Genomic DNA, 27,153 nt, shown 5'->3' with positions numbered 1-27,153 from the left:
CATGGAAGGAGCGTAATCGGTGTCGCCATGGAGCCTAGTGCCCTCAGGACCAATTCCACTGGTGAAGCCTCTGATTGGAGGATAGCCCGCACATGAAGTTGTAAGTTCCGGATTCTCCCGGAAGTTAGGAAGGCTCACAAATCTCTGGTGTTTATTCTGGCACCTATGAATTCTATGACCTGCGTTGGAGCCAGTAGAGATTTGCCGACGTTGATAGTAATGCCTAACTGCGGGGCTAGACGGAGAAAGAAGTCTCTGGCTGAGCAAAGTAGATGCCTTGCTGGTGCGGTCAGGAGCCAGTCGTCCAGGTACGGAAAGACCTGTATTCCCTGGAGTCTCAGGTGGGCCGCAATCACTGCTAATACCTCGGTGAACACCCTGGGGGCTGTGGTGAGGCCAAAGGGAAGGACCCTGAACTGGTAGTGACTGGTCCCAGCTGGAAGCGAAGGAACCTCCTGGATCGTTTGTCCATTAAAATGTGGTAGTACGCATCCTTGAGGTCTATGGAGCATATCCAATCGTTCTCCCTCAAAAGGGGGAGAATAGATTGAAGAGTGACCATCCGGAATTTCTCCTTGGTTACTGACAGGTTCAAGCGAGAAAGGTGTAGGATCGGTCTCAAGTCCCCCGTCTTTTTTGGCACCAAAAAGAACCTGGAGTAGAACTCTAATCCGAGCTGGTCTTGGGGGACGGGCTGGATGGCTCTTTTTCTTAGCAGCTGCTGAATTTCTGCAGCTGCGGCCTCCCTCTGATCGGGTGGTACATCGGGGAGGTTCTTGGATTTGGGGACATGGAGTAGTGGTATTTTGTACCCTCTAGATATAATGCGAAGCACCCAGCGGTCTGTTGTGATGGACTCCCATGCCGCTAGGTGTTCCGAGAAGCACCCCCCGACTGCCTCCAGAGTGGAGCAGCCGGGCAACCCCTCAGGGCTGCTGCGCAGGCCGCTCAGAGAAAGGTTCTCTGGACCCAAAGTTTCTCGGAGCCCCTCTGCCCCTGGGGCGGCATCCTCCCTGTCCACCTCTGCCACGGTAGGACTGGTTGTCCGGAGCTGGTTGGGAATGTTGTGATTTTCGGAACCACATCTTCTTCTGACCCTTTTGGTTCCTCGAAAAGGACCGCTGGGGAGCAGAGAAGCGGACTCCGACGGCAGACAACGTCTTTCCGTCCTTCTCGCTCTGGACAAGTGTCTCGTGAACTGTTTTGCCAAATATGGCAGAACCATCGAAAGGGGCGTTCGTGAAGGACGCTTTAAAGGGCACCGCAAAATCGCAATGACGGAGCCAGGCCTGACGTCTCATGACTAGGCCTGCTCTGCTAGCCCTAGCAGCTCCCTCTGTGGCATGGGACAATAGCCGCAGAGAGGTGTTTGAAATTGATCTCAGAGTGGCCATTCGGGTGGAGTACAATTGTTTGTCATCCTCCGACATGGACTCGGGGGGGGGGGGGGGTGCAGCATATTCTTTGATAAGATCCCGCTGCATCCTGATGACATGTGCCATATAGTTCAGAGACCTTACCGAGAAGGTCGCTGAACTAAAGACTCGCTTCCCTAAATGGTCCATCAAACGGGATTCTTTGCTCGGTGGATGGACTGAGGGGCTCTCCTGAGCCAATTCCCTCTTCGTGGTTGCCGCCGTCAACATGACATCTACGGGGGGCCCCTTACTCCAATGTGATCGGTCTGAGGGGGGGCTAAGAATCCTATCCGGGCGCTTCGGTATTGGCTCCACGGTGTCCGGATCCTTCCACGCCCTGGTGGTAATGAGGTCCACCAGGGGGTCGGCCGGAGGGTACACCCAAAAGGTAGACGGGCCTGCCTCGAATACCTCCAGAAACACGGACTCGTCAGAGGAAGACATGGGGGCAGACCACCCACCTCTGATCCTCAGCATCTCCATGATGTCTCCAAAGGAGACATCCTCAGGGGGCGATCTTGGGGAGCCTTCCCCTTCCTCCAAGTCCGTGTCCTCGGTTAAGGACTCAGGGGAGTCCACGTGCCTCCTTTTGCACTTATGCTTATGGGGAACTTCCTCGGGGGGACTGTCCGAGGAAGGCTCGCCAGCAACATCTTGTTCCAATGGAACCATCTGAGACATCGAAGTAGGCTGTCCCTTTGGCCGGGTGATGGAAGCCTGGCCCAGCAGAGAGGGAGTGCAGGGAGGAGCCGATGCAAGGACGGGGGTTCCGGATGCTCCCAACAGAGCCCTCTCCACAACATCGAAGGCCGAGGGAGAGCCACTCTCTAATGGATCCGAAAGTCGGCTCCCACTCGAATCCGATGAAGGGATCGGAGCCGGCGCCGAGACCATCGTATCCGAGGGACCAGTGGGCTCCGACCTGGACGGAGCCGAAGGCACACTGAATCCCCCGGATCCGAAGCTCGGACAATGGCTCCGAGAGGTCGGATCCGACAGGCTCGAGGGCAGGGTCGGATCCGAAGTACCAAGTAATGTCGGTGCTGACCCACCCCCGGCTCCAACGCTGATGGGTTCCGAACGCTCCGAACCCGGATAGCGGGTTGGAGAAGGAGCAATCGGGTGGAAAAAAGGTGTCGAGCTCCCCCCCTGGGGGGGGGGGGGAGGCAAGAGCACTCCCATCTGCAGCTGGGCCTGGATGAAGCTTCACATCATCCGGTCCAAGTCTGCATCGGATAAACTAAAAGTAAATCTCGAAGAGGCCACCGAGGCAGGCCTGGAATGCCGCCTCAATGACCTCGATGGAGATCGGGTCTCCTCCTCCTTGGGCCCCTGGGAGAAACAAGGGGATCGGAGCCGAGGAGGAGGAGACCTAGAAGCAGTGGAGGGAGAAGCCCGCTTAGCTGGCGGGGCCGAAACGGAGGTCTCGGCCCGCCGCTTGTGGTGCTTCTCCCTCCGTTTCTCCCTCCTGGCCTCCTTGTCCTCCGACACTTTAGCGGGAGTTTGAGTCCCGGCCGGAGGCAGGGGGGCAGGAGTGGCAGCGACCACAGGCTGTGGTGGAGCCACGGGAGCAACAGAGGTAGCGGAGGCCGCAGCCGAGTCCGGGGGTAAAAGTCCCGCAGGGACCAGCTTCGACCTCCGCTCTTTCAGTGCCCTGGGGTTGAACACTGCAGAGATGGTACGGTCTGAGGTAAGGTGTTCAACCCCAAGGCACCAAACACACCGAGTGTGGCCATCAGCCGGGGAGAGCTTATGGCCACACTCGGTACATTTGGAAAATATGGCTTTTGGGGCCTCAGCCATTTTTTTTTTTTAAAGAAAAAAACAACTACACACGCACACAGGCCCCAAAAGAACACAACACACACTCACACACTAACGACCAGCGAAGGGAGGGGGAACTAAATAAAGAACAAATAATAAGGGAGCCTAACACTTACTCACTTTTTCTAAATTGATTTAACTAAAAAAGAAAAATTCTGACAGGAAAAGTACAGATAAAAGTAGTAAAATTCCACTTAGCTGACGAGCTCAAAAGGATCCAGCCATCCACAAGCGCGGCAAACTAGATATGAGGTCATGGTGGGTTAGCAGGGGATTATGGGTGAAGGGAGGAGCTAGGAGCTCGGATCCATTAGCTTGAAACAAGTTGCCGGCTTGGATCCGATATCAGATCCGTAACCCACAGGTTGCTGACAAATGAACATCCTACTTCAGATCTATTGTTTCGTTGTTCCATTTACTAGTGAATTTAAAAAACGTAGCTGTACCACTGAGATATTCTACAAAAGACATAGCTTCTTCTTCATTGAAAATTGATGGAAAATCTCCCCTTCAAAAATCAAATAATTGTTTTTGAGTACTATCTCCATACAGTATACTAAAAAATTCACTTTGTCATTACTCAAACATTTACTCTTAACTAAACTTTCTGTAAAATAATTTATGCCCTCTACATGGGGTATAACCGTGAATAAGTTAACTACATCAATAGTTAAGAAAGACCATTCACTATCTCCATTTTGTAAATTACTGAGCCTTATAGTACTCAAAAACAATTATTTGATTTTTGAAGGGGAGATTTTCCATCAAATTTCAGGTGTGGCAATGGGGGCAAAATGTCCCCCCATTTTTGCCTACTTGGTTTTGCTCCATTGGGAGGAAGAATTAGTTTAGAATTCAATATACAAAGACAAAATTGCATTATACAATCGATTTCTTGATGACGTCCTGATTTTGTGGAAAGGCAGTGAAGAAGAAGCTATGTCTTTTGCAGAATATCTCAATGGTACAACTATGTTTTTTAAATTCACTAGTAAATGGAACAACGAAACAATAGATTTTTTGGACATAACCTTAACCAAAATTGTTGATGGTGTTGAGAGCAAAATTTATAGGAAAGAAACATATAGTAATTCCCTACTACATTACCAAAGTTGTCACCCTATACATCAACGTAGGGGTATAGTGAAAGGGGCAAATGGTAAGGTTGTCCAGACTTACTAATGATAATAAAGTTTTGGAAAAAGAATTGCATACATTGGTTGGGATGTTTTTGGAAAGAGGCTATCCCCTTAAATTGTTGACTAAAACACGTAAAGAGGTATTGAGTAAGAGAGATACATTGTTTCCTCATATACTTAGGGTAAACAACACAGAAAATTTGAGAACATCAAAACGAAAAAACTTTAATGATGCAAGAGTTTTAGTTTTAAAATATAATAATCAGATAAAAGGGATAGAGGAAGTAGTACGTTCAGCATGGGATGTTTGCTTTAACTGTGAACTTAAAAACCTGTTAGGTTGTGCACCCAGAATTGTTTATTCTAGGGGAAGAAATATCAAAGAATTTTTAGAACAACATATTCCCAAAAACACAACATCCAATATGAATAGATGTGGGACCTGTAGAGTTTGTAGATATATTAATGACGGACCTTATGTAAGTGTACAGGGATATAACAGGATTATCTCATGCACAGGTAGAATGAATTGTCATACACAAAGGGTGGTTTATTTAGCCATGTGTACCAAATGTAGTGCATTCTACGTTGGCAAGACCATTCGAAGATTGAAAGACCGGATAGGTGAACATCTTAGGGCTATTAAGAATCATGATTCTCACAATGCTCTATATTCACATTAGTATAGTTTGTACCAACTTTAAGAGATTTTTATTTTTTGTCATTGATAGGGTGTTGTTTAATGAAAGAGGAGGTGATGAAAAATTAAAGGTGGAATTATTAGAATATAGATGGCAGATTATGTTGAATGCTACAATGCTACTGGGATTGAATGATTTTATTTCCCTAAGACCTATTCTGAGACAAAGGGCATACATTATCTAGTTACTTTTAAGGGTACGCAATAATAGTAAACATTACCCAGTATAGCTTTTTATTCAATATTGCACTTGTGGGTTGGGGATGTATTTGTCTTGTATATGTTATTTTAAGATGAATGTGTTTTAAATTTGTAAACTGAATGATTGAACAATCAATGTGTGTATATAAATGGTTTGTTGATTAGTTACCACTCACTCTGAAGAAGCCATGCTATGATGGTGAAAGCGCTTAGTGTGTGGAACAGTTATTAACAGTTATTAAAACGCTTCGGAAGTACTCTGTTGGCCGTGGTATATTTTTTGTTTTATCAGTTATATATCCATCGGGTATTTGTTAGGTGTACCTAGTGCTTACCACTCTCACTGACAGAAAGGCTTGGGGGGCTCAGAAGCTTACATACAGTCCTGGATACAGCAAATCTGTATCTGGACTAGTCAAGTTACAGGAAAGGCAGGAAAAGCGCAAAAGCGGGCTTTTAGACCAGAAAGTTGAAGGAGATGGAAAAAGCTGCCGAAATGGCCAATAAACTACAATTTCTGGGCCAGAAACTGCTCATCTTGTGGTAGATTGGCTACCTAGTGTTTATCACTCCCACTGACAAGCCAGACGGCTTCCCTCTGACACAGAGAGACTTGGGGGGGGGGGGGCTCAGCAGCTTACAGTCTTGGATACAGCAAATCTGTATCTGGACTAGACTAGTTACAGGAAAGGTGGGAAACAAGCACAAATGCGTGCTTATAAACCAGAAAGTTGAAGGAGATGGCAAAAGTGCTCAAATGGCCTATAAACTAGAATTTCTGGACCAGAAACCACTCATCTTGTGGTAGATAGGCTACCTAGTGCTTACCACTCCCACTAATAAACTAGAAGGCTTTCCTCAACACAGAAAGGCTTGGGGGGGCTCAGAAGCATACAAACTGTCCTGGATACAGCATATTTGTAATTCGAATAGACTAGTTACAGGAAAGGTAGGAAACAAGCTTAGAATTATTTTATTTATTTATTTATTTTTTGTTGCAGAAAAGCAGCTAAAACAGCACTAAAATCCAAGTGCAGTGCAAGCTAGCACACTTGAGTGCGTAGCAATATTAAAGCAATTTATTCAAACTGTATTCTGAACTGAATTCAATTATTGTTTAATTCAACTCTGAACAGTTAAAAAGTGCCAAAAAATATACTTATCAGCTGAGAAGCACACTCAGAACACAAAATGGAAAGGAAGAAAGGAGAAACAGAAGATAATTCAAGTTTAAAGGCCTAAGTTGGCTGGCCTACGCAAATGTTCTCTCTGTATTAGGTAGACTGAGCTAATGACACTAGGTTGGGATAGAGCTGAACAGATGGGACTGGTAGGAGTGTCTAAAATCAAAATATGATCTCACTGTATTTGGTTAAGTGAGCAAATGAGATGGACCCAGGAGGAGTGTTCAAACACAAATTTACAAGAGGGGTGGGCAATTCCAAACCCACCAAGATTAATATCACAACAAGAACAGGGAGAGAGACTGGGAAACTAACTGCAGAGAGACAGAGAGATCACAATATTCAGTGAAGCAAATAAATACAAAGAAAAATAAAATGCAGTACTATCTTTAACACAATATTCAATTAAATAAAAATAACAGAAAAATAAAATGAGGTACTTTCTTATAGCACTGCAAGTTTGTACTTATCTCAGCTTGTATTAAAGTTGATGCAAGTATATAACAGCTAACCAAACAGCTCAAATATTCAGCTATTCAGCAGAAATAAATTCAGCAGAATAAATTCAGAGGTCCACAACCTTTCCTACTGTTAAGCAAGCAATACTTCAAGCACAAAATTCAGTGTGTAAAAAAATTTGAGCATTTTACACTCTTAGAAATTTCCAAATTTTATTACATCAAGCCTGTTACTTTTCCATATTCATCTTCAGAAAATGAGAAATATATGGTTAGTGTAGAAGCTCGCGTATAATACTTGAAGAAACATCAGGGTAACGTGCAATAGACAGAAGTTAACTGTAAGCGTTTGCAACACTAATAAATCAGTACTGCTCTCCACATTATGCATGGCAGACAATTGTTTAGCTCACCCAACACCTGCAAGACTGTGCTACCTTCAAAGCTAAGTTGCATAAGGCTGAGTTGTGCAGAGTGATGTCTGGATTAGCATGCAATGAATTTTCACAATGAATGCAAACAAAAAAAATGGCAACATCTGCACATATCACTAAGACAGGGTGCAGTTTTTAGAAACTAAATCTTGAATCAATGTAGTGTGACCTTGAAATTCTTACTCCACTGTGAAGAGCAAGTGTCAAAATAAGTTTAAGATGTATTATGCCAGTGTTGCTCCATTTTTTTCTTTTTTATTCTATCTGGTCAAGGTCATAAACAAAAGTCTGGCCACTAACATTGTAAAACAAAATGTGCAACAATGATTTCACTCTACAAGGCCATCTGGGAGATCAGCATAGCAGTGTTATTCTTAGGTAAGGTATTATTGTATATAACACTTACCTCTGGCTGAAGTCTGGTGCATGCGAATTCGCTTGGAGGCCACAAACTGTAGAATTTTTTCCACATTTTCCTTCATCTCTTGTTGACTGCTAGGATTATAATGAATGCCTGCAAGTTTTTCTCCAGCTGTGGGAAAAACAATACATTTGTGTTTTTTTTAAACAGATACCACCTGAATGCTGTTTTTCAAACACAGTTGTTCTGTGTTCTTCTGACACAAAAATCTATAACAGAATTAATTATTACATGGTAAAAAACATATAGTATTTCCATGACAAACCAGGCTATTTTACTCCTTGTCATGTTTCACTATTTTAAACATGAGGTTACATTTGGTGCACCCACTGACACCAACATTTCTACACTTCACTTTGTTGTCCCTTACTTGTATTGGGTACTTCATCTCAACATCCTGACCAAAGTCTGTACTAAGAAATAAGCTTTAATACTATGTGAATCTCCAATTATCATTGTTTAAATTGCTAATTAAATTACTTTAACATTTACTAGGCTTTAATCAGCTACTGCTGCGACGTACTTCATGATCAAAGGAGCCGACTGCCCTTCCTACATTCCATTATGGATGCCATGTGGTCTGCGAGTCTGGTACTGCTGCTACTGATACACATTTTCTAATGGTTATTAATTAGGTCTGCCACCCTATTCCCTGTGCTTCCTTTTCCCACTGTGCTGTGTGGAACTCATATGGAGTTAAAAGAATCATTAAGACCAAGTCCACTGCTAAATCTTTTAACAGATACGTAGTTCTGTAGTGACTATGGCATTGTTTTTAGTGCGATCAGAAATCAGTCATACTTCTTCTAAAAAGGAAACCGAATAAACATACATGTATAAAAGGGGGCTGGCAGTGATCATAAGAAGGGCAGTGAACAACAGCACAGCAGATGACAGCAGGAGGAACCTCCCTTTTGTACCACTCAGTTCTACTGAGTGAGAACTTTGAAACACTACCCTTTTTTATCATGTCTGCACAAGTAGTGTAATATATGGAGCACTAAAAGGCCACGAGTACAGGGTTAAAAATATAAAAAAAAAAGTGGAACCTGAAGGTCACAACAGGATGTGTGGAACCGATCTGTAGTCAATAAGAAAGATCCCCTCTAAAGTGTACAGTTGTCACATCACTGAAGGTGGTTAGAGCTATTCCCCATATGCAGTAAAGTCAGAAAATGTGTGCTCACTATGTTGTTTACTTATTCACTCAGCCGTTCATTCATTCATCTGCATTACTTGATACCCTTTCTCAGAGAAGGCCTGGGCAGAAATCCTCCAGAAAAAGAAATACATAAAGTTTTACTTGCATGTTCAGAGTAACAACTTCACTACAGATGTTACAAAAAAAGATTCATGGTAGTACAATACAGCATGGAAGGAAACGGAAATATTAAGTAGTAGTGAATAAGTTGTGTTAGAATTGTTTGTCACCGTACACTGAGTTAAACAAGCATCAGAAGCACAACTGACTCCCCTAAGTCACCTGCCTTCAAATTTATTGCCTGTCAGTGGTAATGTACTCGGTATGACTATTCTGTACTATTTTCATGTGTGAGGGTTCTACCTGGATTTACTGCAGAAAAGGGTCAGCGGCCATCCAATTTGCCCACTCCTACCACTGGAAAAGGGTCACTGTTGCCATACAATCTGCCTGATCCTATCTTTGAATAAAAGGGTCACCAGTATATGTCACCCCTACTTCATCCAGTTTGTCGTAACTGTGAAATCAGGCCCAGTGCATAGCTATCAGTTGCTCATGCCATGCCATCCATTTTGTGAAAATAGGCCCAGTGCATAGCTATCAGTTGCTTATGCCATGTCTGCAACTGAGATTTCTCTTTCTTGGTTATTATCTTAATATCATTTCCTTAAACAACACTAGTAGATTAGATGTGCCTGTGTTCAGTTCCTGGTTAAAAATGACTTCCACCACTTCATACTGACTCTGTTCCTGGGACTGTGAACAACTGTCTGTATCTGGCAGAATAGAATACAAAAACAGAAAAAGAAAATGACCTCCTGATACAAAAGGCTGCAGCTGGCAGAAGTCATTTTGTTTGGTGTGTGAGCTACCTTTTCATTTGAAATGGCTAAACCAAGTTGACTCTACCATCCTTGTTCTTGTCACTAGTTTGTGTTGAGCTTACAAGGGAGTACTGGACAATGGAAATAGTAGATTACATAGGCAGGTACTTAAGTATACTATTAACCAGCTGTAATGTAAAACAAGTTTAACTGGGCAAACTGGATACTGTGTGATTAATGGTGATATGTATGTATGTATGTGCCAGACATTCCCAGCTGTGTATGTATATATATATATATATATATATATATATATATATATATATATATATATATATATATATCTGTGTGTGTGTGTGTGTCTGTATGTATGTATATACACACACACACACACTTTTTTTTATTAAACTGTAAACAGCAGTTTTACATGTTCTGAATTTCACTAACACAGTGCAGAAATGCAAGTGTTCATCAGCTTAGAAGTCTGGAAGCATGGTCACTTACAGGATATTGCAGTTTTTAATGCTGCATTGAATTGCACTAACAATACAAGGTATTTGAATCTGCATTTTTCCCCTGTGACACTTGCCAAAGGATTCTCTTCTTCTGTCAATCAGCTCACACCTTCATTTCAAAGGCAAGGACCATGTATCTCCAGTCTGAGCAAAAGTCATGCATGCCATTTGTTCCCATCCCAGAAGCTTTATCCACCACTCCACCATTTCTAGAAGGTAAGTCAGGTGCCACTCCTACAGCAGCCCTTTCTCTGTTCTAATCCCTTCCTAGAAGGTGGCCTACAGAATCAGCAGTAGCTGCCTGACAATGGAGAGTCATGCAATCTTCCACATTTCTATCCCACAGCCCATTGATACTCTCATCACTGTAACAGCAAAGCATGCCTGACGTCTCCCACAAGAGATCATCCACTTTATGTAGGCATCACTAATGTGGCAGACATAGTTGGCTACTCCCCCCCCCCAATATGGCTGAAATGGAATCCAACACCCAAAGCCAGCTTCCCCCACCCATCCTACCTCCCCTACTGCTTAGTAAAGCACAAATTTCCTGAGTCATGGTCAGAGCTTCAATCCTCAATGCCATGATGCCTGGGCTTTTCTGTATTAGTTTTGCCAATCATTTTACACTTAGTACTGATGTTCATAATTTACGTTAAGTACCTAGGGGCGGTTGTCATCTCTACATTTTGAGAGAGATAAAACTTCTCACTTAAATAAAATGTGGGATTTTAATGTGATGTCAGAGGACTACTGAAATGGTGTAATAAATGGAATGCCACTGTTTGGGATGATTACTTGAGCATGGTGGTGCTGCAGTAGCGTTGTCGCCTCACAGTAAGAGACTGTCCAGTTCAATTCTCAGCTAGAGCATCTTCTGCATGGAGACATGCATGAATGGGCGTACCTTCGTTGAAGGTTGTGCATCAGGCCTGGCAAGCCGGTACGTAAAAATCAACTGCCAATCATTAGCGGACCGGAGTTCCGCTGTGGCGACCCCTAACCGGGAAAAGCCGAAAGACACAAACTTGAGCATAACTTATTCTCAGCAGAGGCATAGAAGTACTGCTGCATACAGCACCATACCATTACAGACATGAAATACAAGAAATGATGCAAATGAACATTTTACAGCTACTTGGTGAACACTGTGTTGGTACACATTTACAGTTTTGAGATGTGTATCATATTTTTGAACAATGATGGTCACAACGTATGCTGAGTTTGGAAGGAAGAGGAGGAATGAGGAAGCTCTGGGAGAAAATGACCAGAAACAGTTAAAGATGTTTTACATCTGCCTGAGCTACCAGCAACTCGAGCAAATGAGACTGCAGTTTACCATCTTATCTCAAGGAGTACAACACGCCCTAATGGTACACTACAATGTTAGCAATTCAGTCACCTGGAGAGGGAATAGAACCAACAGCCTTCTAGTCTACCAGTACCAAAAGTGAGTGTGCTACCTGTTGCTCCACTGACACTGCTGAAATAGAAATGATATAGCACTGAAACAGATAAAAAACATGAAGATAGCACATCAGGCAAAAAAGTTAAAAAGTAACACTGATATTAAAAGCATCATCTTCGGGAAAGTTTCAGAAATTGCCATTGCATTCTCCTGGTTACTATTTTGAGGTAATGTCTTCAAAATCTTAAATACGATTTGATTTACTTCTGTTTGAATTCTTAAGTCCAGATTGAACTGCTGCAGCAGCTACATCTAATCAGGAAACTGTTAGCAGTCCTTTACATGGGGTCTTTGCCCTCTGTGCTCCCTAACTGTAATGACAATAGACCAAAATGTAAACTTCACTGCACTGCTGAAGTTAATGAGACAAAAGTCTATCACAGCAATATTAGACAAAGGAAGCCTATGATATAACAGGCACTTAAGAAATCCATTCCATAAAAACAGATTTCAACAAAATGTCAGATTTCCAAAACATAACAGTTTCATAAGAATATGAAAGCACTTACAGACAAAATAAAACATATGCCTTTAGTTTCAGCAGGAAATTCAACAGTGTTAAACTAGTCAATAATTAGCATTTTGTGTGTTTTGTAGTCCTTTGCTGATTAAGTTTGCACCCAGGGTCTCTCTGAAGCACCTACATTCATTCTGGTGGAAAATATGCTCTTTTTGTGTAGTCTGAAACCCTTGGAGTTTGTTAGTTGTGAGTTGTTGTACTTGGTTCCAACAGGCAGGTGATAATGCCTTTGCAACTATAATCATGCCAACAAAATGGGTGGTCTTGACAGAGTTTGGGAACTATTATTGTTAGTTCTAATGAAACAAATATGAGTTGTTATGGACCATATTGCAGCTAAAGATGGGAATTGCTGTTGGTTAATAACTTTACAAATGAAGATCATACGCAAATGCCAGTAGTAGACACTTTGACTTTTAAAGAAGGCAGTGGTACAGGCTTCTCTAGCTATCTAGATAAATACACCTACATCTGTTATTCTTTGCAGTCTGAAAGGGCTTGGTATTGTATTATGAATGTTTACTGCCAGTGCATGTTCCAGTTTGAATAGGTGTTTGCTTCAAGGAGGAACAGGATAGAGACTTTGTAACTTAGTTTCATGGGTCGGGAGTACTCTGCTTACAGACTTTTCTGTGTGTAATGTCAATGAAAGAGTGCGATCCAAGACAACTTTAAAAGTAAAAACTATACTGCAAAAATAATAAATGCATTAGTTACCCTAACAATGGTTATGATAATGAACAACTGATTCAGAATCCCTAGAGGTCAGTAAAGCAACAGTTGGGTGCTTTATTGGACAAATGAGAGGAGCTGGGTAATTTTTCCGGAAAAAAAAAAAAACATGGATAATGATTTCAGAAAAATCACTGGACCCCTTTATTTTGTGTCCTCCCTAAGGTAATTGGTCTTTGGAAAGGGCAGGAGCAACAGTAAACAACAGTTTTTGCAACACACATCTACAGTAGATTCTGAATTCATAGGTTCACAGATATTCCAAGGCCACAGAGTCCATTCAACCTTGCCAGTACCCTCCCTTAGGCCCCCCTCCTTTCTACAAGAGGGCCACACCAATCAATTCTGGAATAAATTTGTGGATACCTTTGCAGTCCATCTAGGTTATCATTCAAGCCCATATCGCCATTTTTGTTTACTTACAGTTAACAACCATAGCTCCTTGTAGTATTCACAACTTTTTTGTGTCTGGCTTCCTTAACTGATTGAAGTACCAGCTAGTTATATGCAGTATTAGAAAGGGAAATTACTTAAAATTACACTAAGATTGATAATCTATGATGTCCTTCAAATAAGAAATGAATCAGTATTATTCATATTTATATGATATACTTTCATGGTACTGCGGTGGTGGTGCTGCCATAGCGTTGTCGCCTAACAGTTAGACGTTGCATGTTCGATTCTCAGTTAGAGCGTCTTCTCTGTGTGTCGACATGCGTGAATGGGCGTTCCTTCGTTGAAGGTTGTGTGTTAGGCCCGGCAAGCCAGCATGTAAAAATCTACTGCCAATCATTAGCGGACCGGAGTTGCGCTGTGACGACCCCTAACCGGGAAAAGCTGAAAGATAGAAGAAGAAGAAGAAAATATGATATACTTTCATAACTGAAAGACCTACATGCTATTGAGGGGTATGATGTGACATGCCATAGTAAGAGACATGAAAATTCATTGTCAGTGACCAGTTGTATCACACTATAGTGGAGATGTAGCTAGTTGCTTTTAGTAATTATGAAAGTAAGCAATATTTACATACGTAATTAATATTTAAAAAAAAAGTACAACTGTGTAAAATCTTACCATAGCAGTAAATGTCCTTCTATTCACGGTTGCTGTACTCTTCACGTTTAGGATATCCTGCCAAAGACAGCCCCATGTCTGGCCAGTATACCAAAGCCTTTAGATCCTGTATGTGCCATACATCACATTTATGCTCCTTGTACAGGATGTAAGGCATACAGATGACACATAGATGCAGTTACCCAGAACTGAACAGTCTCCATAGGACAGAGAAAGTCATGGACATCCAGAAGGGAAAAAAATTTAGATGGAAAAGGGGGACCCTCAGCCAGAAAGGTGTTAACTACGGGCTTGTTGTCTTAAATGTAAAGAAATACTGTTACATGTGGAACTGGAAATAAATGTGACAACAGTGCACTCTACTGACCAAAGTAAAGCATCCTTTGAAGTGGACAGTGGTGCCGAAAAGTCTAGATGAAGAAATTCTTTCTATTGTTTTAACCAAGAGTTAAATTGCTAGATTTAAACATGTAAATGTATTTTTATTGCTCTGTTTCCTGACCAGCTGCAAGATAACAAAAGGGAGATGTTAAGAATGTAAATGCATTTAATCTGTCAGCCTGGGATCACCAGGGAAGTGTAAAAGATTATGTAATGTTTATCAGAACTGAAAAAGCAATTTAAACAAAGAGAATCAGAAGGCATTGAGCATTTTTGTCTTGATCATTCAATTCACAGCACTTTGCATGTTTTCTTTAAGTAAGTTATCTTAGACTTGTGTTTTCTTTCAGAGTTAGCTAGAACTAGAAAGTTTAGACTAAATGTTTTTTTTGTGATGTCAGAACTGTACTACTGAATTATTTTAAGTATTTCTGTGTGATCTCTGAACTCTTGACTAGCACTGACTGTATAGTAGAAAGTATTGTCTTGTGTTTTTAATTATTTATTATTAAATATTTTAAAACCTTTTAACGGTGGCTGGTTCATGTAGAGATAATTTAAGCTCTAGAGTACATTGCATATTTATAGTGATTACTGTACCAAGTCACTCTAATAAGCCTTGACTGTTTAGTCACATCTACCAATTGGATAATAACATTGCACAGTAATAATTGGACACCCTTTTAAGGGCCTTTGAGTAGCTAATAAATATTAGCTGGGTGGTGGCAGGATTACTACCCTATAGTCTGGGTAAAAGGGGCACAGCTAGAGAACATGTGCCAGCCTTCCCCAAGAGCGTCTGTGTGGTTGTATAAACTTATCTCAAAGTGTGTGTGTCAGCTACTTGGGCAAGGGACATGAAACAGTGGTTGGACAGAGAGGGTGCTGGAGATTTTAGCTTGCCCAGTTAGGCTTAGATTTGGACCCTATAGCTGTGCTAGTGGGGAGTCTTATTGGGGACCTGGGGAGCAAGGGAGCGACCAGCCCCGGAATGACTGTGAGCTCTGTGTGCTCTTAAGGGAAATTGCACTTTACTGTGTGTTTTTGTTATCCTTTCCTCATATATGACACGCCCTCTCTGGTGTTAGTGGTGAGGATTGAGGCTCCTTGATTGCTGGGCCAGGGCAGGGGTGTCACAAGGAGGTCCAACCTGTGAGGTAACCTGTGGTGATTACCCCTGGCCAAATGCCTTAAGAGAGGGAACCAGTACTGTCCTGGACAAAAGGCAGTCACTAGCAACATATCTGGGGAGTCCAACTGAATCTTCTGCAGGACTCTTGGAAGAAGGGGAAAGGGAGGGAAGGCACAGAGAAACATCCCCGTCCAAGCAAAACATGGGACATCCATCTTCCATGCCTGATGGCATAGCAGTCTGGAACAGAAAAGAGGGAGCTGCCTGTTCAGAGGGGAGGCAAAAAGATCTACCTGAGGAATAACCCAGTGATGGATTATGTTCACAATACACATCTCTGTGAAGCATCCATTTGTTAGACTGTTTTAGACCTGCTCAGAGTCTGCCACTAGACTGTATTCTGAAGGAATATACACTGCCTGAAGAGTTACCTGATAACAGATATCCATATCACAGGCCTGAAGAACCAGACTGCAAAGAAGGTAAGATTTTGTGCCCCCTGCTTGTTGACATACCACATGACTGTGACGCTGTCTGTGTAAACCTTCAGAGGGCCTGGAGAAAGTTTTAGGGTGAAAAGCTCTCAACAAAAGCCTGAGGGGCAGAATCGGAGCTCTCATCTCTTTGTTGTTGATATGGTCTTTCTTCTGACGGAGGGGCAGAGACCTTGAACTTTCTGATGACCACAGGAATCCCCCACTCGTGTCTGAGGTGTTGGTAAACAGTTCTTGAGAAGGAACCAGAGGTTGAAAGGGCAGGATTGGGTTGAGGGCAAGTTGCTGAATCCGCCACTCAAATTCCCACTTGAAGGAAGGACTGGCACTCTGAAATCCAAAGGGTTGCAATGCTGAAGACAAACTGACTTGAAGTACCACTGAAACTTCTGCAAATGCAGTTGGCAAGAGGGAGCAATGTAATAGAAGATACCATGAATCACAGAGCCTGAAGAAACTTTGGCTGGAATGCCAGAGAGAGGAAGAAGACACTGAAGGAAAACTGTCTAGGACAAAACCTTTGGAGGTGGAAAAGAGGTAACATTGGCACTGCCTGAATCCTGCAAGCCAGATACACATGATCCTGACACAGAGTCAGGACAGACTTTTGGAAGTTGATAGTGAACCCCAAACTTTGAAGGGGAGAGATGGTGAACTCCAAATCCTGTAACAGGCAACTGTGAGAAGGCACCTGAAGCAACATGTCGTCTAGCTAAGAAAAATTCGGAATGCCTTGGAGCCTACAAAAGGTAATTACAGGAGCTAGGCATTCTGTAAATACCCTTGGGACAGTAGAGAGGCCAAAGGGCAAAGTATAGAATTGAAAATGAGAGAGAAACACAAAAACTTCCTGAAAAGAAGGTGAATAAGTATATGAAGGTAGGCACCCTTCAGATCCAAGGACACCAGAAAAGCCTGGGGTTGCAACAAAGCAAACATTTAAAAAGAAGGAACTTTGAGAAAGGTGTTGAGTAAGGACAGATTTAAAATAGGCCTCCAAGTGCCCTTCTTTCGTGGAACCAAAAACATTTTGGAGTAAAATTCCTTTCCTACTTGGGAAGGAGGGACAGGTTGATTAGTCTCCTGGCCCACCAGGGACCCATAAACTTCTTAGAAACAAGGAAGCTGCTCTAGAGGAGGATAAGGAATCTCTGAAAAAAGGAGGAAGAGACTTCCATACCATGAAATAACCCCAGTGGATGGCGGACGGAACCCAAGAATCAGAGGTGATGAGATGCCATTTTGGGAGACAGAGGGAAAGCCAAAGGGACAGAGGAACTTGACTGTGGGTCTGGGGGGGATAAAATGTCAAAGAGCAGCAGGTTTGTCAGATAAAGGAGGCTTCTGGGCCACAGCACCCTCTGATAATTTAGCAGGAAGAACTCTCCTACCACCCTTCCTGACTTTAGTGGTCTGATGAAGCTGCCTGCAAGCAAAAGTAGACCTAGTAAGATAGTTCCTCTGGAAATTAGGGATGGGAAGTACAAAAATATGTTTAAGGTCCTGCAAAGCTTTACATTTTTCTTGAAGAGATTTAAACACAGCAGCAGCAGCAGTCCCAAAGAGAGTTTTATTATCCAAAGAAGCATCCAGCAACTTGGCCTTAATGTCCTCAATTAAAGACTGAAGATGAAGCCAAGAGCAATGCCTCATAATAGACCCAAAGGCAGCATCAACATCACAGCTGCACTTGATAGAGTGGCAAGCCACCTGAGAGGTAGAACCCAAAATAGATAAAGCAGAAGAGTTTCCTTCAGAATCAGGAAGGTCAGAAATAACCTGACAAGCCTGGGCAATCAAGGCCAGAGCATATCTGGTAACTTGGGACTGGTAACTGATGACCTGAAAAGCCAAAGCAGAAGCAGTATGGACCTTCTTAACAATCCTCTCCATTGCCTTGCTCTCCTTATCTGAAGGCAGAAGCTTGGAAGAGGGAAAAGGCTTAGAAGGCTTGTCAGAGGAGACCAACACCACAGCAGGGTCAGCAGAAGTACACTTGAATAAGAATTGACAACCCTCAGGAACCTTACAGAACCTGTCAGGTTTCTTTACAGCAGGATGATGAGAATAAGGAGACTTAGATGCAGCTATAAAGGTATCTAACAAAGCAGCTAACACAGGATGTACCACAGAAGGTTTAGGAGTGTCCACCTGAAGCAGCTCACAATACCTTTTCTGGAAATCTGACATGAGAAGAATCCCACTTAAAGTATTCCATCATTTTGGCTATTGTATCCCCAAAAAACAGTTCCTCAAAAGGAGACTAAGGGGCTAATGGACCCTCTTCATCAGAGCCATAAGCCAAAGAAGAAGGCATCTGGGAAGAGTAAGACAAGGACTCTTCATCAAACTCACCTCATCCAAGGAATCAGATTTCCTAGGCCATCTGGAAGAAGTTGAAATACAAGGGGGAGTAGCACAGAAACCCCTTGGTGGTGTTTCAGGGCCATTAAGGCATTAAACAGACCCTCAGTAAACTCCTGCCATTCCCTGTGAGGATCTTTAGGACATACAGAAGCATGTTTAGTCTTCTTTTTCTTGTTAGGGATGTCAGCCCTAACAAACATTGGAGGTTCCAAACCCTGACAGGATTCAATGAGAGTCCCTGGAACCTCTTCCCTGACCAGAATCTGCAAAATCCTTGTACAATGCTATGAGACAATCAACCATAGTTCCCCCTTCAATGGCTGCAGCAGAAGCCTGCAAAGCCTAAGAGGAAGTGTGAAAGGAAGGATCCATGCCAGCCTCCGACAGGTTTGCAGCACAAGAATTCGATGTAGACACCATATGGTCTACAGAGCTATCACCCACTTCTACAGAAATGTCTGGTGGAGGCGGGACAGCCAAAGAATCTGAAAGAGATTTCTTGGCCGTCACCTTGCTTAACAGAATTACATTAGGGTTAACCTATTCTGCCATGTTACCGTAGGCCAACTGTTTAAGCCTCTGGTTCTCGAGATAAATGGCCAGGGAAGACAACCATCTTCTAATTGTCTTAGGCACCAACGCCATACAAATGCTACAGGAGGTATGGTTGTGGGAAGCACCCAAAGGAAAAAGACACTGTTCATGACAATCCTTATGGGGAATCTGCCTCCCACACTAACATTTTCCCTTCCTGGAAGACGTGAATACCAGGTAAGCAAAAGAAAACAAGACCAAAAGTAAAAGAAAAATGACCCCAGTGGAATATTTACCTGACTGCTAGGTATTCAGCATGCCAAAAGGGCATTCAGACAGATGAATGATGAAAGTGTTCAGACTGGTGGTAAAGAAGTTCTGGGTAATTGCTTCCATACATTACCTTTATGTCCTACAACCTGTATTAGGAGCTTATGTGTGACGTACGGTGCCTACAAGATCTGAAGACTTTGGTATACCAGCTGGACAATGGGCTATCATTGGCAGGAGATCCCCAAGGTGAAGAATACTGTGACAGTGATTTAGAAGGACAGTTACAGACTACTGCATGGCATCAGGTGAAATCTTAGATGTTGGAGAAAACAGTCATTGACATTTGCACTGTAAGTTGAACATATTTTTTGGATATGCAGGGTTACTTATATCACTAATCATACCATTAAGCAGATGTTTTCATAATTAATATACAATCAGAGAGAAATTTCTTGCTGTCATGTGAAGGCTTATGTCTGGTTAATGATGTATGTCTACGTTGTATAGTTTCCAAAATATGACCATTTGTGAAAATCTGGCAAAAAATATAATTATTGGTTTGTGTGCATTACAATATTTATGTAAAGAATTAATGCACTGTTATCACTGTAAAGAATACTACTTACTGAAAACATTGGTATTTTTAAAAGTTTAAATAGCTTATACTGTTCACAAAATATTTGCATTTGTTTCATACTCTTTTTAAGTTGATTTTTCCGAAGATGTTCTGGAATGCAAACGTGTGTAGGCTGCTAGAGGCGTAACACTCCACACAGTATAGTTGTTAAAAGTTAAAAGAAGACAGTGAGTCACATCGGTTAATATGCAGAGTAAATTTATTCCATGTTTGGGAAGCACTGGGCTATAAACCTATCCCTTCACCATGTTTTATGTATGTGTTGGTGAAGATTTAGTTGCTTGGTTCTAGTATTGGTGGAGATATTGAAATTGCATAGATACAGGAGGTCCAGGATAAAATAAGCAAGGTAATAAAGACTGAGAGCTCTCTTCAGAACTCTCTAAGACACTGAATAAAGGGATAGAGCTTTTGGCCTCTCTCGGTAGCTCAGGAACTTTAGGCCTGTGATCTTTTGGGCCTTGAAATGTTGGGGTGTTCTAATTGATATGTTTATTGAGATACATCCCAAAGGGTCATTGTAGTTGATAATTATCAAGTTAACTGTTGTATCTCTTAAGATCTTGATGATATACCTTTGGCAAATAACTGAGCTACACAAAAGGATTTCCTGACAACCATCACCAGCCTCTGTAACCCCTTTGAAAAAGTTTACCAAATGCAGTAGATAAACCTCTCTACACTTCACAAAGCCAAGGTGTTTGGGATCAAGTCTAATAAGATTCTTGACATTACAGTTTGAGAACAGTTATAATACATTCCATGACTTTATCTGTAAGCCACAAGAGTTTCAACAGAATGACATGGGCCTAGACTTCACAGCAAATATCCAAAACAGTAGTATTTCCTTGTACAGACATACTTTCTATGTCTGTAAAGGACAGTTGGAGACGACACTTCATAGGAAACCAACAGCATACAACACATTCACAATATCAGTTAGTCTTCATTATAAAGAAATATAATCTCTCCCCTGTGGAGAATACTTCCAGGCCAGGAAAATTTATTCTAAGGTTACATTTTCATAGTATGGCACAGCAGATCACAAATTACTAATCAGAGGCTACAAATTTAGAAGTGCTGGAAGATGCATTCATTAGGGCAGGTAGCAAACATAGGACTGAGCTAAGGAGAAGGTATGTTTCCCCATATACAGGAGATCATCTTTGTTCCAAGATACACCCAAGGGTTTGAAAATTCATCAGTGGGAAAGAAACACTTCCATATTTTGACTGAGGATGATGTCCTCAGATGGGAATTCCATTCTCACTTACAGGCATCATATAGAAATTCTAGCAATGTACAGGATCTTCTGGTCCTCTCAGGCTTTTGAAGCTGAGCTTATTGTGGGACAGCTTAGTACTCTCCCTTGTGGGCTACTCAGTGCATTTGTGTGCATTTTCAGATACATTTAGCAATGGTAAAACATTTGTGAAAGAACACACTCACCTGTCCCTGTGGGATGTACTACATAGCAGAAACAAAGATGAAAATTTGTAGCTGTTTCTTGGAACATTCTAGAGATTTTGGGAATTATCTGTTTGCCAGTCCAATGGTACTCTACTTTATATCATGAACTATACTTAAAAGCATTTTAATTGTTATGAAGAAGAGAGGCATGGTTTATCTTCAGATATGGGGCATGCACACCAAGCTGTCTAAATAGTCACATGCCACTTTTTATATTTGTTACTCACGTGAGTTTCTATTATTGCTAATAAATCAGAGACACTGATTGCCTTAATTATTTCTCATTAGTGTATTCACTGGGTGTGTCTTAAGGTTATTATATACAAATACATCATGATAGACATTTATAACTTAAGTAACTTGTATACAAACTAACTACTGCAGTCGTACAAGCTCACTCTCTGGCTGCACTCTCAAAATGGCACTGAGAATAGCACATGCCCTGTATTTATATATGCACGTTCAGTCCTTGATATGATTCTTAAAGATACAGAACATACACTCCGATTTACACTGTAAACATCTGTTAGTATACCCTGAAGGTATAGTAGGTGTAAAAGTAAAAAGGCATGTGACGTTTATTTGGAAGGGGAAGAGGCCACAGATTAGGACAGGCACAATGCAGGGGGTAAACATGTTGAAATTTGGAGTCAGACAAAAGTTGAACATTATAGTGTGGTTGCTAACTGGGAGTGGCTGTTCAGCTAGTATAGTTGAGGGTGTGGGGATTGGATAGGAAAACAAGACTGAGGAGCTGTGAAGACTTGGGACAGAAACAAATGGAGAAGAATTCTGTTAACCACATTAATGAAATCTAGGTGTTTTTACTGCAAGACAAACGAAGAAACAACTTTGTGGGAAAATGAAAACAATTACATTGTAAAGAGAAATCTTGCGAGGGAGGAGGCTAGAGAGGAGTGAATAGTCAGAAAATCATGCAATTTGATATTAGTATCAGGAGGGATAACTACAGAACCAAGGATTAAGATGTTACTGAATGACTGGTATTACCCAGGGAGGGTGCCTAAAATTTAAGAATGTGAAGAAGGCAGTGGAAAGATGGCTTGAGTTGAAAATGCAGAAAAATGTACGTAGGGAGAGATGAAGACTGGAGTATCCTGTGGAATGACTGGATGTGGGAAAAGGACAAGAAGAATATATTGAGACCTACGGAGTAGAGAAAATGGCCAAAACGGATTGATCCGGTATCAAAAACATTTAAATGACAGAGTATGACTTCTGGGGATAGTAATGAGACGTGGGAAACCTAAGGGGATGGTACCAATGTGGGATATGCAGCTTAGAATATTACACAGATTGTAAAAAACTCTAGTCATGCTTAAAAGGGAAGGACTAACGGATGCTAGCTGTCAGAGAAGAGGACAAAATGGTTCAGGCAATATACATATGTGCTTGGGTTCTGTGGCAGTTACATTCTGGAGCAAGAGTGAAAAACTGGAGTAGGGTGACATGATATGAGTTGAAAGCATCAAAGGAGCTGTGCATATGTAGAATTATGAGTGATCTGGATCTGCTCAACCCTGAGGCACTGGCATATCTCACAAATGACTCAAAAGAATCGGGGATAAATCCATAAATAATCAGGGACACTTTTAAAATATTAGTACTATTAGCATGAGATACTGACAGAGCAAGGGAATGTGGGTCAAAATACATTTTCTAAAATAAAAGAAGTCTATAACTCTAACTATTGTCTAAGTGTAATCTAGTCAAGCCATAACCTGTGGAAGTTAATCACTGAGAGTCATTGCTCAGAGCAGCCCAAGTATCTTCCTAATGATATCTAGCTTTGATTAAAGACTACAGATATAAGCAGATGTCCCAATATTTGTGGAAAGTCTGGTCTTACATGCATTTATATTCACCATCTTTTCTCCAAAAGTGACCAGTTTTAGGAGGGATTAAGAGGGACAGAGAAAATCTGAGTCAAAATCAGGGACATCCCTGAAAATCAGGAACATTTCAGAGGTATGCTAGTGAGACTCAATGATTTGGCCTTATGTGGGAAAATGGAAATTACTAAATCATGAAAGCAGAGAGAGCAGGTAGATGAAGCTGCTATTCAGACTGGGAACATGGAAGGTGGTAGGAATTAGTCGAGGCAGTCAAGTTTAGATGGCCATGGGACAGGATTGACTGAATACAGGGAAAGATTCTTAATGATTACTGTACAGAAAGGGTTGAAACTGGTGGGTACTAGCAGGTTAGGCAAATATGGGTGGGTGGGTGTCAGAATGAGAGGTATGGGGGTTATAAAGGAAAGCTGTATATTGTTAAGGTATACTTCAGGATGACACAACCATTCTGTGTGGTAATTCTATTCTTGACTATAGTAAAAAAAAATAAAAAAGACAGCATGGGTCTGTTAGGCAAGCTTCTTCATAAAATTATTTTAAAAGTCATAACTGCAGACTTGTGATTAACAGCTGCTAGTAGATATCTAATTCTACTATTCAGTAAAATCAGACTGCAATACATCTTGCAGCTCATCTACATGCATGGATAAATGAAGGTTGCAAGTGTTGGTTGAAACTATTTTGGAAAAGTGAGAATACGAATGGCCCTCAAACACAGTCTTGTTGGCATTACATGAGAGTTACTCCATCAGAGGGAGAGAGAGGTGCCAGTAATAACCTGGCAGGTCCCATTTGCGTGAAAGTTGTAGAAAGTACAATTGTGTACCCTTACCATAAATGTAGATGTTCGAGTGAATTCACTGTTGCAGTCATTACATTTGGGTAATCTGCTTGCAGGTTGCCCTCAGTCAGCCTGATTAACAAAGTCTTGGGTCCTGCATCGGTTGCTGTCCCTTCTTCCATGACGTCAGATCATCAGGGGTATAAAACAGGCAGCCGACGCCATTACATAATTTTTTCTTGCACCAGATATCAGATGCCCCCTAATGGGAAGCAATTAAACATAAAAACACAAAGGTATACCTCCAACAAAAAAGCAAATACACCAAAAGGACTTTTAAGCATAGTAAAGGAAAGTAGAGGTATAGCCAAAAGAAGTTAGGGGGCAGGAGGGAGGGTAACCAGGACTGCAACATTGAATACACTCGAACATCTACATTTATGGTAAGTGTACACAACTGTACTATGTTCTTCGTGTTTCACTGTTGCCGTCATTACATTTGGGTAGATTCCCAAAGGTATGGTTGGCAGGAGGTGTTTAGAGAGCATTAAGGCCAGCTATAAGGCCCTGCAAGACTGCAGTGGCAAAGCCAGCTCTGGATTTAGAGAAAATTGGCAAATGATAATGCTTGGTGGAAGTATGTACAGAACTTCAGGTAGCAGCTTCTAGGATGTCCCTGGTAGGAATGCCTCTGAGAAAGGATGCAGAAGTAGATGCAGCCCTGGTGGAGTGAGGTCTGATCCCCTGAGGGATATGTTTTCCATGGTGCTTATAGCAGAAATGAATGCAATGGCTTATCCATTTACAAATGGTTTGTTTTGAAATAGCCTTCCCCTCTGCCCCTGCAGCAAATGTTACCAGCAGTTGTTCAGATTTTCTTTGAGGTTTAGTCCTGTCCAAGTAGAATCTAAGTTGTCTATGCACATCCAAGGAATGCAGTATCCATTCCCCTTTGTTCTGTGGATTGGGAAAGAAGGTTGGCAAATGAATGGACTGATTAAGAGCCACACTGGATACCACCTTGGGCATGAAGGATGGATTGGTTCTGAGTGACACCCTGTCCACATGAAAGATGATGAAAGGCTCCATTGCCATAAGGGCCTGTAATTCAGATACCCTTCTAGCTAAAGTGATTGCTAAAAAGAAAGCTGTTTTCCAAGAAAGAAATTTTAAGTCTGCAGTAGCAGCTGGCTCGAAAGGAGATAGAGTGAGTTCCTCCAATACAAAGTTAAGGTCCCAGGCTGGGGTTGGAGCTCTCCTGGGTGGTCTCAAATTTTTGGCCCCTCTGAGGAACTGCTTGAGAAGTGGATGAGAGAAGAGGGGAGGTTCTGTGTTAAAATGAGCTGAAGCGTGGATTTTAATGGAGGAAAAAGACAGGCCCTTGTGAAGCATCTCAGTTAAGTATTGTAAATTCTGAGGTAAATTGGGCGCTGCTGTGCTCATCCCTTGAGATTGGTTCCAGGCACAGAATCATTTCCATTTTTCGGCATAAGATTTTCTAGTACTAGGCCTCCTTGCCTCTAGGATGACATCCATCACAGGTTGGCTGAAGGATGGTAAGGGAGAGTTTAAGTAATTAGCCAGGCTGCAAGGTTCACTGTTGGAAGATGAGAGTGCAGAATCTGGTTCTCCTGCTGAGACAGCAGGGAAGGAGTCTGGGGCAGGTGCCATGGAGATAACCGTGACACACTGCACAAAAGGGGGTACCAGTGTTGCCGCGGCCAGTCTGGATTAATCAAAATCATCCTTGGTTTGTCCTGTTTGACTTTTAGTAGTACTTTGGAGAGCAGAGGCAGTGAGGGGAAGGCATAGACTGATAGTTTTTTCCAGCTGAAGGACAGAGCATCCACTTTCCAGGCTTGTTTGTGGGGAGTCCTTGTGCAAAATTTGTCCAATTGGTAGTTCTGGGGGGAGGCAAGCAGGTCTATATCTGGGCTTCCCCATTCGCTTGTCAACATGTTGTAAATCCTTGGTTCCAGTTTCCACTCATGTGGGTCCATGAGGTTTCTGCTTAGTCCATCTGCCAGTGTATTTAATTTTCCTGGCAGGAATTGAGCTTGTAGGTGCACTTGGTAGCTCAAGGCTGTGTTCCACAATGCCATGGCTAGTCTGCAGAGGGGATAAGAATGTGTACCCCCCTGTTTGTTTACGTACCACATAACTGTGGTGTTGTCCGTCTTTACCATTAGTTGTCCTGGAAGAATGTAGTCCTTGAAGGCTGTCAGAGCATTCTGTACAGCTAACATTTCTTTTTGATTGATATGCAGGTGCATTTTACTTGGGTCCCATTTGCCCTGAATGCACTTCCCTACCAGGTGAGCCCCCAATGCATAGTCTGATGCATCTGTTGTTAGGGTTTGGGCGGCAGGTGGTGGTGTGAAAGGTAGTCCTTTGTTTTGGTGGCAGGCCTCTGCCCAACAACGGAACTCTAGGCATAGGCAAGGTATAGGAATCATTGTTTCTAGGCTGTGAGAATGTTGACTCCATAGGCTTTTTAGATACCACTGTAGTTTCCTCATATGCAGTCTTGCATATGGAATTAGAAGAATGCAGGAAGCCATGAACCCCAAGGCTTGCAGTATTTGTCTTGCAGATAGCAGAGTTTTTGTGGCCAGTTGTTTGAAGTAGGTTGTCAAATGAATTTGCTTTTCTGGCGTGAGGTAAGCCATCTGGGAAGTTGTATTCAAGCTTGCTCCCAGGAATGTCATTTGTTGACAGGGTACCAGTTGTGATTTCTTTTCGTTTATGGTGATCCCCAGACAAGTTAGAAAGTACAGTTTTGTACCTACCATAAATGTAGATGTTCGAGTGCTAATACAGCTGCAGTAATCACATATGGGTTCTCTGCCATCTGGCGGTCCCTCGGTCGGCCGAATTCCAAAGTCTTGGTCCGGCGTCGGTTGTTGTCACTTTCTTTCCTGATGTCAGTGCGACAGGGGTATATAAGACACAGCCGACGCCATATTCTTCAGTCTTTTCTTGCCCCAGATGTCAGGTGCCCCCAGAAGGAAGGCAATACATAAATCATATATATAAAAATATATTCAAGCAATGCAATGTAATCAAAAAACAGTAGTTTCAAGCAAATACA

General features: G+C 42.2%; 1 protein-coding gene across 2 annotated transcripts in view; it reads right to left on the bottom strand.

The window, feature by feature from the left end:
- Positions 1-27,153, bottom strand: part of DIXDC1 (DIX domain containing 1) — a 1,310,681-nt gene that overhangs the window by 792,895 nt on the left and 490,633 nt on the right. For both annotated transcript variants that reach the window (XM_044081011.1, XM_044081010.1), the window contains one exon: positions 7,765-7,890. In XM_044081011.1, the coding sequence (XP_043936946.1) occupies positions 7,765-7,890 (126 nt within the window). The remainder of the gene's footprint in view (positions 1-7,764; positions 7,891-27,153) is intronic.

Source organism: Protopterus annectens, chromosome 8.part0, assembly GCF_019279795.1.
Source record: "Protopterus annectens isolate FY-2018-M chromosome 8.part0, PAN1.0, whole genome shotgun sequence".
Lineage (NCBI taxonomy): Eukaryota > Metazoa > Chordata > Ceratodontiformes > Protopteridae > Protopterus > Protopterus annectens.
This window is presented reverse-complemented; position numbering and strand designations above follow the sequence as displayed.